Raw genomic sequence first — 16,583 nt, forward strand, 5'->3', positions numbered from 1 at the left:
ACTGACAACTGACAGGCGACAAAGAAAGGAATTTGTTTTGGTGTTGAACTTTGAAGCCGTGAAATAATTTAAAATGACAGTCCAGCAACTAAACTCGAATATTTCTGACGACTCAGATGATATGGTTAGTTTACCATCCGAGGAAGAAATTTATAGGCGAAAATATCAATTGTTACTTGAAAGATGTGAAGTGTTGCAACAGGATAATGAACGAATAGTGAATAGGTTTGCATTTCCATAAGAATTTCGTTGTATGAAGCTTATTTACAATTTGTATAAATTGACCTATCTTTTTAGAATACACGAGGTAAAGAAAATAACAAAACGCTATAAAAAGGACATAAAGTTATTAGTGGAAAGACTAGATAAACATGGCGATGCATTCAGGAACATACCCATTGAAACCGAAGTCAAACCAGAAGTATTCACGAAGACTGTTAAAGGCAATAAACCACAAACGCCCTTACGGCAGATAGATAAACAAAATGCGACAGGTGGAAAGAAACCTGCACCCAAAAGAAAAAGCAAAGCAGACAAGGTACTACTTAGTTTCTATTTATACATATAATGTTTATGCTATATTGTGTCTATTATATTGAATGAATGTTGTTGTGAATTAACAGTATAAGCCCTTGTTAATCTTCAAATTATATGTATTAATTATATAGTTAATCTTATTAACAGCCAGAGAAAGATCCCAACGCTCCGAAGAAACCTTGTAATGCCTTCTTCCAATTTTGCCAAGAACAAAGACCAGTGGTAGTAGCAGAAACAGCAACAGAAATGGGCACAGAGCCCTCGAAACAAGAAGTCACACGGCAATTAGCGTCACGGTGGAGAGCCCTCACAAATGAAGAGAAAAGGGTACATAAAATATTATTTTTTATGTCTTTCAGATTACAATAACTTACACTGGAATCTGATTTAGTTTATTCAATACTAATGATCTAGGAAAATGTTAAGCATAATGTTTTCTTTGTTCATGTGTAGCAGTTTTTTATAGGTTTGAATGATTAAAATTCAATATCAAACTATTCTGTACACTTTGTCTATGTCACATCCTATAATTTTTATCAAATAGCTAAATTACCCATTAAGTTAATATTATGCTATAGTTCTGTTATTATTGTGTCATTAAGGAAGGTGGACCCCAAAATACAGGCTGTCCTAGTTTGGGGTCCAAATGTTACATGTTTGTACCTAACCCACAAATTGTTCAATGATTTTATTTTATTTTTATTTTTAATCTATTTTCCAGGTATATGTAGCAATGTTTGAGAGATCAAAGGAAAAATATGCAGAGGAAATGTCAGCATACATTAAAAAGGAGCAATAGTATTCAGCAATTAAACAACTTAGCAGTTAATCCCCTTGTGATCTTAAGCTTTAAGTTATTATTTAAATACAATTTTAATTTAAAAACATTTCTTTTTATTTAAGTACAAACTAGTTAATCATATTGCAATATTGCCTCAGCTATCAATTTATCCCTATTAATATTATAAATGCGAAAGTAACTGTGCCTGTCTGTTATGCTTTCCCGCTTAAACCTCTCAACCGATTTTGATGACATTTGGCACAGACAATCTTTAGTCCCTGAGAAAGAACATAAGCTACCTTTTATCAAAATACCACGTGGGCGAAGCCGCGGGCGGAAGCTAGTTTTAAATATAAAAACATAATTGAAAAATAGCCTACTGAATCTGAAACATAGGATGAAATAAGAAACCAAGTATAAAATACAAAAGTGTATTCATTGATAAAAAATTACAAATTAAAAACAACAACTATAAATAATGGAAAACAATATATTGACGGGAATCTTTACTATTTAGGATTTAAAATTGTCTTTTTCCAGACGGATAGCTTTCATAGTTTCAATTGGATCTACTTTGTTGACGTGTTTCATCACTGGTCCTTGTGTTACTCTCATAAAGGGATTGTATAGTTTTTCTTCCAATATTGTTGATGGTACCTAGAATTCATGTTGTTATTGTTACTTATGTAATGTTATCAACACTTCAATATACTTATATAAATATTGTGATAAACTACTCTTATCTTTATAAGACTACTACTATATTATCAGCTGTGTTCATCATAATAAATATCTTATTTGAGTTCAGTTCAAATAATTCAGAAAATTCTCTCAAAAGTTTAAAAAAATTGTTACAACTAATTGGACATGAACGATTCACAAGAAGTAACAATAAATATAAAACAGAACTCACAGTAGGCTTTCCCTCTTGTCGCTTTTGGAGAGACCATGTGATTTTATTCTTAACATCTTCATTTTCCGGTTCAACATGAGCGGCAAATTTCAAGTTTTGTATGGAATACTCGTGGCCGCAAAACACTTTAGTCTGTTCAGGTAGATTGCCCAGTATATCTATCAGAGCTTTGTGCATTTGTTCTGCTGTACCTTCGAAGAATCTTCCACAACCACCTAGGAAGAGTGTGTCACCTGTTGAAAGAAACAAAATCAAATATAATAATATATTATAAGCTAATTAAAAAAAATCTTATTTCAAACATTTAACTCATTCAAAATACAAAGCTAATAGTAAAGTAAGTACCTACATGTTTTTTTTTAATTAAACACGCTTTTATTTTTAAATATTTTTGTGTTCAATTAAATGTAAACTTTGTATTTAAAATGTAATAATAAGCATGGCAATTACATTTTTATTTGTTGCTAACAAACCTGTGAAAACAACTTGTTCACCACCTTCCTCTGGGGAAGTTACAAAATAACAAATGTGACCAGATGTGTGGCAAGGAGTGAAAAGACAGAGCACATTCAAATTCCCAATGTTAAATTTGGAGTTATGTACAACCTTGTTGGTCAATGCACCAATACGATCATCACCCCCATATACTTCTAAACCAGGGTGCATTTTCACTAGGTCCTCATTGCCTCCTGCATGGTCCCTTTAAATCATAACTATATTAAGATTTGTTATTTCTTAATTTAAAATTACAGTAAATATAACAAGGAATACTGAAATAAACATAAGCATATGTTAGTTAGCAACGCAGTTCTGCCACAAATTAAAATATTGAATTGAATTGAAATGTTAGTTACGAGAAATGTTAATTACGAAAGGTTAATTTAAAGCAGTCAGTAGATAATTTAACATTATTAATATACCAATGGTGATGCGTAGTGAGTACTTTAGTTAAGGTGACACCCTGCTCCTCTACAGCTTTCAAAACAGTATTTGGTTCCACTGGATCCACTATTGCCGCTTCTTTCGTTGCTTTATCAACAATTAAGTACATGTAATTGTCTTTTAAAGCAGGCAGAATTTTAACATCCATGTTTTTAAATTGATGGAATTCCGGTTTACTGTGACTTGTGCGTTGATTCCAGACCAAAGCTAAACATTTAAAATTAAGTTGTTTATTGTGAATAAAACTGATAAATTTGAAAATTATATTAACTTACCCTGAAAGTAAAGTCTTGTTATTCGTTGAGAAAGCCCGAATGGCAACGAATTAACGACCCTAGCAAGCATTGAACAAAAAATAAAAAATCAGTCTCACAGTTAACAGGTAAAAGTTTATGGCTTTATTATTAAATTGAATAAATATTGTACCTATTGTGCTGTTAAATTTGCGCATTAAACAGAAGAATAAAGATTTGTGAAGTACCTAGTGCGAAATGTTATCAACATTTGTTTTTCTTCTATGACATTTGAATGACAATTGACCTATGCAATTGACAAATCACAAAACCAGCAAAACAAAAGTTTTCAGAGAATCACAGATCACGAAAAAGTCCCGCAGATGTGGCGCTGTCGGCGGCTGACATAATATTGCCATATTATTATATTCAAATAGCCCCAGAATTGGGAAAAATAAATGAGAAGGACGCTATAAATATTATAATATTACGCTATTGCAGAACTTCTATAGCGGGCCTTGAGCGCGGGGACCGAATCGAGAAATTCCGTAACGAAAAAAACCTTACGCTCCCCACTCCGACGGGCGCGGAGGTGTGGCCTGAAAACTTAGCATGCAATAGCTTTACCGCGGCAGTCCCCGAGTGCCACACGTCTTTTTCATATTCATTGCTTGCGTTGAGTATAGATGTTTATATGATTAATTTAACACAAGAGTCCATAACATAAATTATGAAGGTTTTCCATCAATAATTATATTAGGTATTGGTAGTATATGAAGTGGTCTGCACACATCTACTTATAATTATTTCGAAGCAATCCTTCCTTTCATCGTAAATTATAGTCGATATTATATTTTCAATAAGGTTCAACTTTTAGTGGTAGGGGGGCAACCCGTAACTTTTTTCTACAAAATGGCCGACCTGTCAAATTTAGTTCATTGCTTCGCCGTGGGACTTCTTACGTGGCGCATTCTCTTTGTAGGTAATGATTACACCCCCAATACTGTACACATTAATATTAATTAACGATAGTTACCTGAATATTATATTTTAAAAAGTTGCGTGAAGTTTGCGTACAGTTGAATCCAAAAATATTTTTATAGCGACAATGATCTGTCGTCGGCTGTCAATTTCTGATATGAAACATATCTGTCAAACACATGTGCTGTGCACCAAAAAACGTAAACAAGCCCTGTACGACAGGCCGTAATGTTTTTGATATTCACAATTATAAACTCATATAATTCACAATGAAGAGCAAACCAGTAAAACATAAAACTACGAACACATTTCGGGTACGTATAATTTTTAAATAATATGCTATGAGCTTTATAATAATTGTTTTGAGGTTACTTACTCACGATCATAAAATGTGTTATTTTTGAGACATAATAGGTAATCAATTACTATTTTAAATTCAATTTGAAGTGTCAGTATACTAACATTACCTAGTACATGCATTTAGAAATTCGAATACATTTAGAAATATCGAAGAAAATTGATGTTTTATCTTCCAACGTTATAATCATTCGCAATATTGCAGTTTGTGCCATTTGCGGAGCGAATAAATGGTATCGACATTCGGCATGCTGCTCTCTACCACATTGAGCATTCATACTCTAGTCAACCGGGAGAGAATGATACACATTTCCACTTGGCCATCCAGAAATGGCATGCGCTCAATTTGACGGAGAATTTCAAGAAATTCAAGAAAGAAGTCTTTGGCGTTGTGACAGTGGCACAGTTGATTCATAGAAAGGAGGAAGTACTAGATTTGTTGGAAAAGTTTTTGAAATTGGAAGACCAGTTGTGCCTACAACCATTATTAGAGTAAGTAACATGATCTTTGGATGAAGAAAATTTCTATAGTATATCTACAAACAAATGCTAAGCATATGTAACTGGTACTTTAATCAATTTTCATAGTGCAGTGGTTAGCAACCCTAACCTATCAAAAAAGTTATAGACATTACTAACCAGTGTCCATAAATAAAATCTGTAAATCAATTAAATTACTCTGTAATCACAAAGACTATACATATTACTGAGTTTTTAAATAATTATTTCTAATTTTATTCATACATCAATCTCTTTTACAGAATACTGGTGTCAGTTGCGAAGGATTTAAGAAATGATTTCTACCCACACTTTCCTAAATTCCTGGATATACTTATAAAGTTATTGGACACAAAAGATGCAGAGAGACTGGAATGGACACTTATATGTTTAGCTTTTCTATTCAAGATATTAAAGCCATATTTAAAGAAGGATCTTGGTGTGGTCCTACCGAGAATAATACCTCTTTTGAGTGAAAATAAACCGCAGTACATAAATAATTTTGCTGCTGAAAGTTTTGCATTTGTTGCCAGGGATATAAGGGATAAGAAGAAGTTTGTGGAATCTCTACTTAGTTATTTGAAGGATAATGATGATGTAAGTACTTACTTATAATTTGTGGAATTTTTTTCTCTTAAGTAAATGCAATGGTATTTATTTAATTAAAAAGAAATAACTCAAAGATTAATTGTTAAACAGACACTTCTTTTATTTTCGTAATAAAAAATATTGAATTTTTGATATTACAAGAATGATATTTTATTGAATGTGAAAAATAAAATTATGCTTTATTTATTTTTCTTTTCTTTTCTTTGCAGGCTATCACAGGATGCGGTCATTTGCTCTTTGAGATATTAAGAGGTGTGAGCAATAAATTCCACAGCTGTATTGATACTTTTCTACCTCTGCTATTTGATCAACTCAAAGAGAACAAGACGCACCAAGAAATTCTATTTAAAGTACTCACACAGACAGTGGAAGATAGCTTACAAGGAATTTCACATAAAGAGTTCACATTCTTTTGGGATAACATTGTGAAATATACAGAGGAAATTGCTAAGGAAGATGGCAATAAAGGATTGGAGTACATACTCAGATTGTCAGGACAAGTCATTGAACATCAACATGGAAAATATCTGTCCAATCCACAGCAGCATACTGTTATGTTGGTAAAAGTTATTTGTGAACAATCATCGGAGACTGTTCTAAAAGTTTGCGCTCAAATTGGAGCATTATTACTTCTATCCTCAAATATTACACTGTCGCAAGAACATGCTGGCATCCTTGTTAAAGTACTACTGCCTTTACCGTTTCCAAATATTCTAATTGATTTCGTACAAAATGTCATCAGTTACTCACAGTTTGATATGCACATATTGCCCCATTTTCTGAACTTTGTAATTCAATCCGAATTTGACAATGAAGCAATGTCGACATTAACGAAAATATGTTTGAGAAAATCACCTTTATCCAAGAACGGTTTGAAACTTTTTGAATGGGTGAAATATCCACTGGATTTCGGAAAAGGGTTGCCATTAATAATGGAACACTTCAAAAATGTTTTAAATGAAGATTTGGAGGAAATAGTTGAGAATCCATCTAAGTTAATGAATGTACTGTTTTGCATGCCGCATATAGAGCGACTTGATGTTGACATGTGTATTGAATTACTTCGAGAATTAACAAAAAAACTTCTGAACACACTATCCATGTATAATCTGGAATATCAAAATGAAAATAAATATATCTGTGATACAACTGCATTATCAATATGTGCAAGAAAAATAATGTTCATACTTGCTACTACATTGGAATGTGCGATACATATATCTAGCTGTAAACGCTTGAAGGAAATATGTGATATAGATGTTCTGTTGCCAGTTATAGTTCCCTGTGCAGCAGATCCAAACTATTTAGTAGCATTGCAATTATTAGATTTGTATTTAACAGCTTATGAGTATGAGAACAGCCTGACATATCCATTTTTGTCATTGATTGATTCTTATTTAAGATCTAATGTGTCTTCTCCATTTCATATTGTAAGTATTTTTCACAATTATTTTGTATTTTTGATTTGTTCATCCTTATAAGTAAAAATAATCAAAGGTAATAATTCATCAAGTTATTTATGTTCAATTAAATGTTAAAATATATTTTTCGCTGTTTCAGGTGAGATTATTAACAACACACATATACAAATTATTCGAAAATGTTGAAGAATTAAATAAAACACTACAAGTTGGTGGGGAAGTTGAAAGATTTTCAATTTTCAGTAAATGTTACGCAGTGGAATCCATTACTCCTTCTATACAAGAATACAGGGCTCAAATAAGCACATTGCAAAAAATGGCGTTCAACACAACACAGTATGAATTGGCGAAAGACACAGATTTTCATCTGTATGCTCTACATTATATGTTAGGTATTTTATATGCCAATTTCAAGCTACTCTGGGAACCAGTTGTAGAATTTATAGCAGGTTATGGCAATGGTCTCGTAATTGATGTCTTTTGGCCAACCTTCTATAAGGCTCTAGAAAATTCTTTCACTAACGCCAAGTGCAACATCAAAAATTTCAAATATGATAACGAAATTGAAGGAAATAGTGTACTCCTTAAAGATTTATATGCTGAATACAATAATATCCCAGAAAGGCCTGATCTTTTCAATTACAGAAATTTGATCTTAAAAATAATGACATTTTGTATTCATGTTTGTGAGGCTAAAAATAGGGATGTTGTTACTCTTTTCCTGAAATTCATAGATGAAGAGTATAGGCAAAATAGTAATATGAATGCACTGACAATAGATGTTGAAAAACATGATAACGAAGCTAACAGTGCAATGGAAGTCGATAATCCCGAACAGAATGTTGATAACCTTGAAATTCCTGAAGAACAAGAAAAGGATACTGTATCAGGAAAAATTATATTCAAAACCCTTATAAATATAATGCAAGTTCTTTCACAGTTTAAAAACCCTAGAGCACTCCATAAGGAACCAGTTTTTTGGGAACTCTATATGGAGTTTTTAAAACATAAAAATCCTGGTCTCCAGAAATATGCATTGGACTGTGTTTTGAATTATAAAAATAAAAGTGTGGTTGCATACAAAACAAATCTACACAATTTAGTTGATGAAAACAAGTTTAAAGATGAACTTGCACAATTTAAAATAACAGAAGATTCAGAGGCTATTCATGTTGAAGATAGAGAACATGTTGTTCCTATAATACTAAGAATTTTATATGGAAAAATGACTTCAAAACTTGGAGCAGACAAAAAAGGAGGAGGGCAAACTAGACGATCTTTAGTGATGAGATATTTGAGTGGTTGTAAAGAAAATGAATTGAAAATATTCATTGAAATGGCATTCACACACTTCAAGGACAATATGAAGTTAGAACCAAAGGAAATATTGTATAATATAACTAATAATATAGACTTAAAAGCAGTTACGAGCCCTGGAAAAATACATAGTGTATTAAACTTATTTGATGTAGTAAGAGAGTATTTTGGCGGATGTATGAAAGATAGCTTACTATCTCACTTTATGAAAATATTTTATGCTGTCTGTTCACACGTAGCCGCCGTTCTATATCGTGTTGAAAAAGTGCACGTGAGTTATGTGAAAGTAATGAAAAATCTTAGGACCATTGCTCTGTCAATACTGGGAAAAGTTTTTGATCAGTTTGACAAATATACGTGGAGTAAGGATGAATTGTATGTCATATACGAAACTTTAATATGGCCAGTACTTCCTAGATTGCACATTGAGGGTATTTACAGCCCAACAGTTCTTCTAAAGCTATTCAATACTTGGTGCCTCAATCCAAGATACTATATTTTACTTATAACATGTTCCGAAAATAATGCTTCCCTAAGTCCTTTACCTGAAATATTTAAACTTCTGCTAGCACCAAAAACTACGCCCGGTGTTGTTAACATGATACTTGATATGGTCGAAAAATTATTGACCTTAACCGAAGATGAAGAAAAAGAAGTTCCAGATTTAGAATCGTTTAATGTTTTAGAAGTAAAATCTGATAGAACTGATATCAATTTTGGCAGTAAAATTTTAATACCTCACTTGCCCAGTATTTTGGAAGTCATGAAGAGAAGAGTTGCAAATTCAGCAAAGTCGAATACTGTGAATAAAAGAGATCTTTTAATACTTTCACGTGTTACGGAGATGGTTACGACACCCGAGATGTGCGACGATTTATTGAATCTCCTGCTTCCTATACTTGTTAAAAAAGTTTGCATGAATATGGCTGAAGAAAACATGGAACATGCAGTAAATACTATTATAAACCTTCTTGGACATAGTTCTAATCCACAGCTTTACATGAAGAATATTGCTGTTCTCTTTAATAAGATTACTTTAGTTGAAGTTAGAAAGTTATTGATTAAACTGTTGTTTTCTATGTGCAAAAATGAATCCGCTAATAAAGAAGCGTTAACGAAAATAGCTAATGTTGTTAGTGAAATGAATGCTTTCAATAAAAGGTGGATAGACCAACCTGATTTTGACAAAAGAATAGATGCATACAAGACGATTTATCAAATGTTGGATAATAATGAGATTGATATTGATTTGGCTATTTTAATCGTTAACAATTGTTTCTTCTTCATCCGCACAGAGAAAGACATCGGTTTACGCGATAGTGCAGGATTATGCTTAAAGAAAATACTCCCGAAATTGTTGATGAAGTACAGATCAACTAATGAAGGACAATTTTTCGTTCGAGACACTGTGCTCTCACTTATATCAACTGGTATTCGCGATAAGAAAAATGATATTTTGCGAAATGAGAGCCTAACAATATTGGGAGAATTAGTACGGGAATGTCCTGATGCAGATGTAGTACTATCCGATTTAGCTCCTTTAGCTAGCAAAGAAGATATGGAAGTTGACTTCTTCGAAAATTCTTGCCATCTCCAGTTGCATAGACGTGTGCGAGCGCTTCTTAAGTTCTGTAAAGTAGCAAGAAAAATAACAAAATGTCCAACACCAAGGACTCTCACTAATTTCATATTACCTTTGGCATCTATGTACATATGTGACGACAATTATTCGGATAAGAACACGTTAATTGATGCTTGTATTGAAGTTATATCCACATGCTGTAGGTTGCTACCGTGGTATCATTACGAAGTGATCTTGAAGTTGTATTTGAATAAAATGAGACACTCGACAGAGCACCAAAAACAACTAACGCGTATCATAGTTGGAGTTATTGATGCGTTCCATTTCGATTTCTCTAAAGTTAAAAATATCGAATTACCAAAATCGTTAATGAATAGTATTAAAATTGATAAAAATAAGAAGGTAGATAAAGTTGAGGAGGAAAAAGGTCAAGAGTCAGAAGATGAACAGGAAAGTAAAGAAAAGGAATCGTTAGAGGAAGATCAGGAAAGTAAAGAAAAGGAATCGTTAGAGGAAGATTTAATCACAGAAGTCGGTGATGAGAAAGACGAAGAAGAATCGAAAGAAGTGTCTAGTTCACCGGCCTTTGAAAGAATTACTAGTGTTTCGCCTTCTGTGGCTAATAGGATAATCAAATCATTAACAGCTGGGTTATTACCTCAATTAAATAGGTACGTTATAATTTAATCTAAACTGAATATCGATCTGTTTATTTATACAAAAGTATATTTTCGTCTCTATTTGGATCTTTTTGTTCACGGAGACTAGTTTTTCGTGAATAAAAGCTCGCTAATAATATTGATTTTCACCATTTACAAACCTTTCAGAGCAATAGGCAAACTGACGGAACACGAAGAGTCGCACAAAGTGAACCGTCGTCGTACCGGATTGATCCGTCAAGAGGAGGACATGTTGCGAGTACCTATAGCTCTCGCTTTGGTCAAGTTATTGCAACGCTTGCCAGGAGACTTCTTGAAATATCAGTTACCTGGGTAAGTTTACATATGCACTTTTTATCATGTGTTTGAACTTTGAATCAATAGCTTCGGTGTGTGAAAGAATTTTTAAACAAACCGATGATGACCGCATAGTAATATATTTTTATATGAAAATGAAAACGCGGTCCGCCCCGGCTTCGCCCGTGGTACATGTTTACGTTTTCTCTACATAAGATCCATCCTCGTACTTCAAGGAATATAATAAAAAAAGAATTACCGAAATCGGTTCAGCCGTTCTCGAGTTATGCGCTTACCAACACATTTTGCGATTCATTTTTATATATAAAAGATTAACGTATCTTTTTTGTAAATTGACAAAATTATTTTATATTTTTAGGACCATTTTTTTGTTTCTCTGCTATATGGCCATCTGTTTCTTAGACGATAGACCATTATTTTGAAGGATAAATTCTCACAAGTAAACTTTCTTTTTCAGGATTATAATAAAGTTATGTTCGTTCCTAAAATCACCACTAAAACAAGTAAGGATAGCAGCGCGCGATATCGTTAAGAAAGTGATGATAACAGTCGGTACTCCATATCTTGGCGTGTTCTTTGAACATTTAACTCTACTACTGACCAGGGGTTTCCAAGTCCACGTACTTGTATCCACAATCCACACTGTGCTAGATGCTTTAAAATCTGACTTCAAACCAGACGATATAGATCAAAATCTCGAATATATTCTTGATGTATGCATAAATGATTTATTTGGCCAATTATCTGAAGAAAAGGAAGTGGAGAAATTACACTACAAAACTCCAGAAGCAAAACCAAGCAAGAAAAGTTACGTGACACTCATGATTGTGTCTCAGAATATTACAGAGAAATGTTTAATCAACCTCCTCTTACCGTTTAAAGAGGTCTTACAGAATCACCACTCGAAGAAAGTAGTTCTGAAAGTACAAGATGCCTTAATGCATATATCAAGTGGTTTAGTTACGAATAAATTTATCGATATCGAATCTCTTTTCATATTCCTTCACGGAATCGCATCAGAGAGCATTCCAGAATTTGTTTTGAGTGCTCCTAAACGAGTTCTTACTGAAGACCAGAAAGAAAAGATGCTTAGAGCGAAACCGGATTGTTTCATTATACCAGAAACACCAAAAAGGAATAAGGAGTCACAAGCTCGACACGTCAAAACGTCTGCTAAAGCGAACGCTCATGTTCTAGTGGAATTCAGTTTAAACATACTTTACATTATTTTGAAGAGGGAAAAAGTGCCTAGAATGGATTGTAAGGCATTCGTGGATCCTCTTATACCGTTGCTAGTGGATGCGATACAAAGTGACCATATTAAAGTTATAACTGTAGCGCTAAAATGTATAGCGGCGTTGTGGACGATCAGAATTAGCACGCCGACGTTAGAAGAAATGGTCGAAAGTATTGTGAAGACGATATTCTCGATATTACATAAATACGCGACTTTTGAGATCAGCAAACAGAATGATAATTATCATCTTGTTAGGACCGCTTTTAAGGTAAATCTTTTGGTTAATTTTTTTAGGTTAACAAATATAGATAAATAAAATTGTCCTGTATAATTAAATTTAGTACATAATTAAGATTATTTTTTTTACATAAAGTGTTTGAAAACCTTTTAATCATTTCAGGCTGTAACAGTACTTGTAAGAAATGTTAAATACTATACTTTAGAAGCAGATCAACTTAAAACATTGCTTTTATATGCTGAAGAAGATTGTCAAAACGATGAAAGACAGACGAACTCATTTTCCTTGTTAAAAGCTATATTGGATGCAAAATTAGTTTCTACTGAGTTACACGAAGTTATGCAAAAGATATCGAAGATTTGTATTTTAAGTGAATCTGCAAGATCCAGGTATGGTTATATGATTGACTTTATTGAAATATTTTTTTGTAGTGTGTGTGTTTAAATAAATAATAAAATAAGGTCAATAGTGTATATGTATACTGTACAAAATCTGTTTCACCATTTGAATTTGATTCTTTGTCTTTTATAATTAATCAAAATTTGACACTGCCTTTAAATCTTTAAATTCTTAATATTAAATACACGAATTATATCTCTATGTTAATTGTATTAAATGCTAATTTCCAGAGACGAAGCTCGCGGTATTTTCGTAACATATCTAACGAATTATTCACCGGGAAGGCGAATGGAGAAATTCATACAGTTCTTCATGTCTCAACTGAACTATGAGCTGCAGCATGGGCGGGAATCGTCGCTTAAGTTCATTGAAATGATCGTGAGGAAATTTGAACCGGTTAGTGTTTTTACTTTATCTGATGACTGATCATGATGTTTTATCAGAAATCGATTGCGTTCTAATTATGGCAAAATTTGATCTTCAAGTTAAGTCTTATTTACACTCTATTTGGTTTAGAAAACAGCGCACATATTTTATCAGTATAGTAATAAATTAACACTGACAGTGAATAAGTAAACTATTAATTGTTTTTAATGCAAAACAAACATAAAATGTTCATAAAACGTTAAAATTTTCTTATAAAAAAAATAATTGTATATTCCGTTCCAGGCATTCCTCTCCAAGCACAGCGATTACATGCTACTAGCGCTGGGAGCCAGCATGCTGAACGACAGCGCGGCGGAGTGTCGCAGCGCTGCGGCCGCGTGTATAGAGGTGATGCTGACCAGACTCTCAGCCGCTGATAGGAACAAGCTGTTTGATATGGTGCTCAAGTTCTTTGAAGATACAAAGGTTTGTAAAGTTGAATTACAGTCAATTTCTAATTTATGTAATGTAATGTAATATGTATGTTGAATTGTATGGAACTCAATTATATTGTAATAATTTTTCCATTGTAGCATCAATGTGTATGCTTAATTATTTCTTGTGTTGCAGCCTGTACACTTCGAATTAGCAGCACAGTTAGCAATTCGGTTTGTTAACGTTGAGCAAGAAAACTTTAAAACCCGTATTGAAACCCTCCTTCCCGTACTCAGTGGAAAAATATTACTTCTCAGCAACGATATTACTGAAGGCCGCTTTGTTAAAATACGCCTCGACGACACTGAAAAATCGGACGAAGATAAACAGAAAGAAAAAGACCACAGCCTAATACAAATTCTGAATTTAATAGATGCTATTGCAACGCACTGTGTTGCCACTTTGAAAAATAAGAATTATAATTCCGATTACGATGATATAGGGCAACACTGTCAAGCGTTATTGGCGTATCCTCATGCGTGGGTTAGATTGCGAGCGGCGAAAATTTTGGGGCATATTCTGAATAGTGTAAATGTTGAAGACTTAGAGAATAAAGGTGAAAGTGACAGAGGGTTTATTTATTATGACACGGAGGATGCTTTGCGTAGCCTCGTGTTGGATTTGTGCGCGCAGTATACACCTAATGTTGGAAAGGATATGGCTGATCAGGTAATTTTGTACGCATATTTTTGGTTAGAAATAAAGATGGACATTATTTTTGCCATAAACATTAGGAAGGAAAGATAAAATATAATAACATATTTGAAATCTTAGCGTATGCTGATTTACAGTCGCATTACAGTGCTGATTTTCAGTCCTCCGCTGAAATTATTGGCGAGGTTACCATTTTAGTAAATTACACAATAACTAATGATGTCTGCTAAAATTAATCTTGTCTCGTATAGGTCAAATAGTTTAATTTATTATATTTTTACTGTTTACATACGGTTATTAACTGTATTTTAAAACTTTTCCAGGTGACTGAGGTATTATTCCTCATACTAAAGCTAGTGCATTCAATGCCTAGCTTCAAATTGACAAATAAAGTAGAAAGTGACGAAGTCGACACGGAAAAAGCTAAAGTGAATATAAGATGGATCCTGTTTAAATTACGGAAAGGAGTCAATGCTGAAGTGGCTAGAGCGCCTACTTGTATGAATATTGTAAGTTATTATAATATATTTTTTTGTTTAGTTATTATAAATATTGTGAAACTATTTTTTTACTGTTACTCTACTATTTTTAAAGTGAAACTTCTTTAGGCGTGTTGAGAGTAACATTGCAAGGTCGCGTTATGGCAATACCCTCTTGGAGTAAAGTGGCGATTTTCGTACCTTTGAATCTTGCCATCGAAGTTTCTCTTCTGAGACGTGCAACTAATACCTAAAAATAACTATACAAATTTTATCAAATAAAGCAAAAAATGGTTGAGTAGGTTCAAACTAGCCAGAATAGCACAACACATTATCACATACCTGATTTATAAATTAATTATTATTATTTTGACCGCAATCGCTGTACCGCTGTATAAGTATGTGCGCGGCGAGGCGGGGCAGAGTACCGACCGTTCCGTTTCTTTCTTACTTATAATTCGTGCTCTTTCTTACCCCCACTCCGCCTCACCGCACATACCCTACAGCCACTGCGGTCAAGCTATTCTTACTAAGCTACTCTTCTAAGCTACTCATATTGCCTTTTATATTTTGATTAACGATTAAAGCAAGGTTATATAAAAAGCTCATTATTAAAAACAAATTTAAATTATACATCTCTATATCGTCCTGGGTATATTTTTTTTTCCACAGAGGTCCGCCATTTTTACAATGTGGATCCACTTCATAAGTATCCTTGAACCAGAGGATATTAACAGAATAATAGACGTAATGTTACCGCCGGTTGTTCGAGAACTTTCCACAGGTGACGCGATGTCACCGTCTAGCGTCGCTAAACAACTCGCGGGAAGAATTGGGAAAAAGTTGAGAAGGAAAATCGGAGATATTGAATATAGCAAGCTTGCTGCGGAAGTACAAACTAAATTGAATATTAAGAGGGCTGAGAGGAAGAAGGTTAGTGTAACTTATAATTAAAATGTTTTCGCAATATAGAGAAAGTAACTCATCGGTTTTAACTACTATCAAATTTTGATTTAGTGATAAGAAAAGTTCAGTCCAATCTATTATTAAATTTAAATTATTCTATCCATTTAAATGCTCTTATTCTATCTACAGATCTGCTTAATTTTTCTATATCTTAAAATATCCTAATTTCTTTCGTATCTGCTTTCAGATCTTATTACAAGAAAAAGTCAGTAATCCAGAGAAAGCAGCGAAACGAAAACTTCAATTACGCGAAAAGAAGAAGCAAGCAAAGAAAATTAAACTAGAAATGTTACACGGAAAGAGACCGAAAACGAGGAAAAGGAAAGCCGAAGATATTGATATTGAGGACCAATTACTGCAGGACGATTAACTTTTTTACAATAAATATTAATTTTTAATTTAATCTCTTTATTTTAATTCGTCCAAGTTGAACTGAAAGTGTTGAATATAAATGTGTTTTATCGTAAAAAGTATTCATCATTAAAATTTGAAAATATCGAAATTCCTCAGATCCAATGTCTAGGCTCTTAGTTCTGTGAACTATTTTGTATATTATCCTGTAAATATTGTTATAGTTGAAAATAAATGAATTTCATATTAA

At 33.2% G+C, this 16,583-nt stretch overlaps 3 protein-coding genes across 4 annotated transcripts; 2 read left to right on the plus strand and 1 right to left on the minus strand.

Annotated features, from left to right (window-relative positions):
* On the plus strand, positions 1-1,422 carry LOC123695472 (HMG1/2-like protein). Its single transcript, XM_045641330.1, has 4 exons — positions 1-225; positions 298-538; positions 685-864; positions 1,259-1,422. Exons 1-4 carry the CDS (start codon positions 74-76, stop codon positions 1,334-1,336), a joined length of 651 nt encoding a protein of 216 aa, XP_045497286.1. The 5' UTR covers positions 1-73; the 3' UTR covers positions 1,337-1,422.
* A 313-nt stretch (positions 1,423-1,735) lies between these two features.
* LOC123695736 (hydroxyacylglutathione hydrolase, mitochondrial) lies at positions 1,736-3,714 on the minus strand. 2 transcript variants are annotated; one of them, XM_045641650.1, is made up of 6 exons: positions 3,600-3,714; positions 3,449-3,507; positions 3,152-3,380; positions 2,705-2,931; positions 2,232-2,464; positions 1,736-1,975 (listed from the first exon to the last, which is right to left on the minus strand). In XM_045641650.1, exons 3-6 carry the CDS (start codon positions 3,319-3,321, stop codon positions 1,832-1,834), a joined length of 774 nt encoding a protein of 257 aa, XP_045497606.1. In that variant the 5' UTR covers positions 3,322-3,380; positions 3,449-3,507; positions 3,600-3,714; the 3' UTR covers positions 1,736-1,831. The 2 variants fall into 2 exon arrangements, with proteins under 2 accessions (XP_045497606.1, XP_045497605.1); XM_045641649.1 differs by having other exon boundaries at positions 3,449-3,700.
* Positions 3,715-4,551: 837 nt separating this feature from the next.
* On the plus strand, positions 4,552-16,583 carry LOC123695451 (small subunit processome component 20 homolog). The gene is made up of 14 exons (XM_045641311.1): positions 4,552-4,701; positions 4,950-5,236; positions 5,506-5,839; positions 6,061-7,281; positions 7,412-10,842; positions 10,999-11,163; positions 11,606-12,653; positions 12,786-13,012; positions 13,253-13,418; positions 13,692-13,874; positions 14,019-14,552; positions 14,861-15,046; positions 15,689-15,949; positions 16,170-16,583. Exons 1-14 carry the CDS (start codon positions 4,657-4,659, stop codon positions 16,350-16,352), a joined length of 8,271 nt encoding a protein of 2,756 aa, XP_045497267.1. The 5' UTR covers positions 4,552-4,656; the 3' UTR covers positions 16,353-16,583.

Source organism: Colias croceus, chromosome 11 (genome assembly GCF_905220415.1).
Source record: "Colias croceus chromosome 11, ilColCroc2.1".
Classification (NCBI taxonomy): domain Eukaryota; kingdom Metazoa; phylum Arthropoda; class Insecta; order Lepidoptera; family Pieridae; genus Colias; species Colias croceus.

Coding starts and splice junctions, on each gene's coding strand:
- LOC123695472 (XM_045641330.1), top strand. CDS start 74: ATGACAGTCCAGCAACTAAACTCGAATATTTCTGACGACTCAGATGAT. Junction 226..297: donor AATGAACGAATAGTGAATAG/GTTTGCATTTCC, acceptor CTATCTTTTTAG/AATACACGAGGTAAAGAAAA. Junction 539..684: donor GAAAAAGCAAAGCAGACAAG/GTACTACTTAGT, acceptor TCTTATTAACAG/CCAGAGAAAGATCCCAACGC.
- LOC123695736 (XM_045641649.1), bottom strand. CDS start 3,518: ATGCTTGCTAGGGTCGTTAATTCGTTGCCATTCGGGCTTTCTCAACGA. Junction 2,932..3,151: donor CTCACTACGCATCACCATTG/GTATATTAATAA, acceptor TATGATTTAAAG/GGACCATGCAGGAGGCAATG. Junction 2,465..2,704: donor TGAACAAGTTGTTTTCACAG/GTTTGTTAGCAA, acceptor TTCTTTCAACAG/GTGACACACTCTTCCTAGGT.
- LOC123695451 (XM_045641311.1), top strand. CDS start 4,657: ATGAAGAGCAAACCAGTAAAACATAAAACTACGAACACATTTCGG. Junction 4,702..4,949: donor AAACTACGAACACATTTCGG/GTACGTATAATT, acceptor GCAATATTGCAG/TTTGTGCCATTTGCGGAGCG. Junction 5,840..6,060: donor ATTTGAAGGATAATGATGAT/GTAAGTACTTAC, acceptor TTTTCTTTGCAG/GCTATCACAGGATGCGGTCA.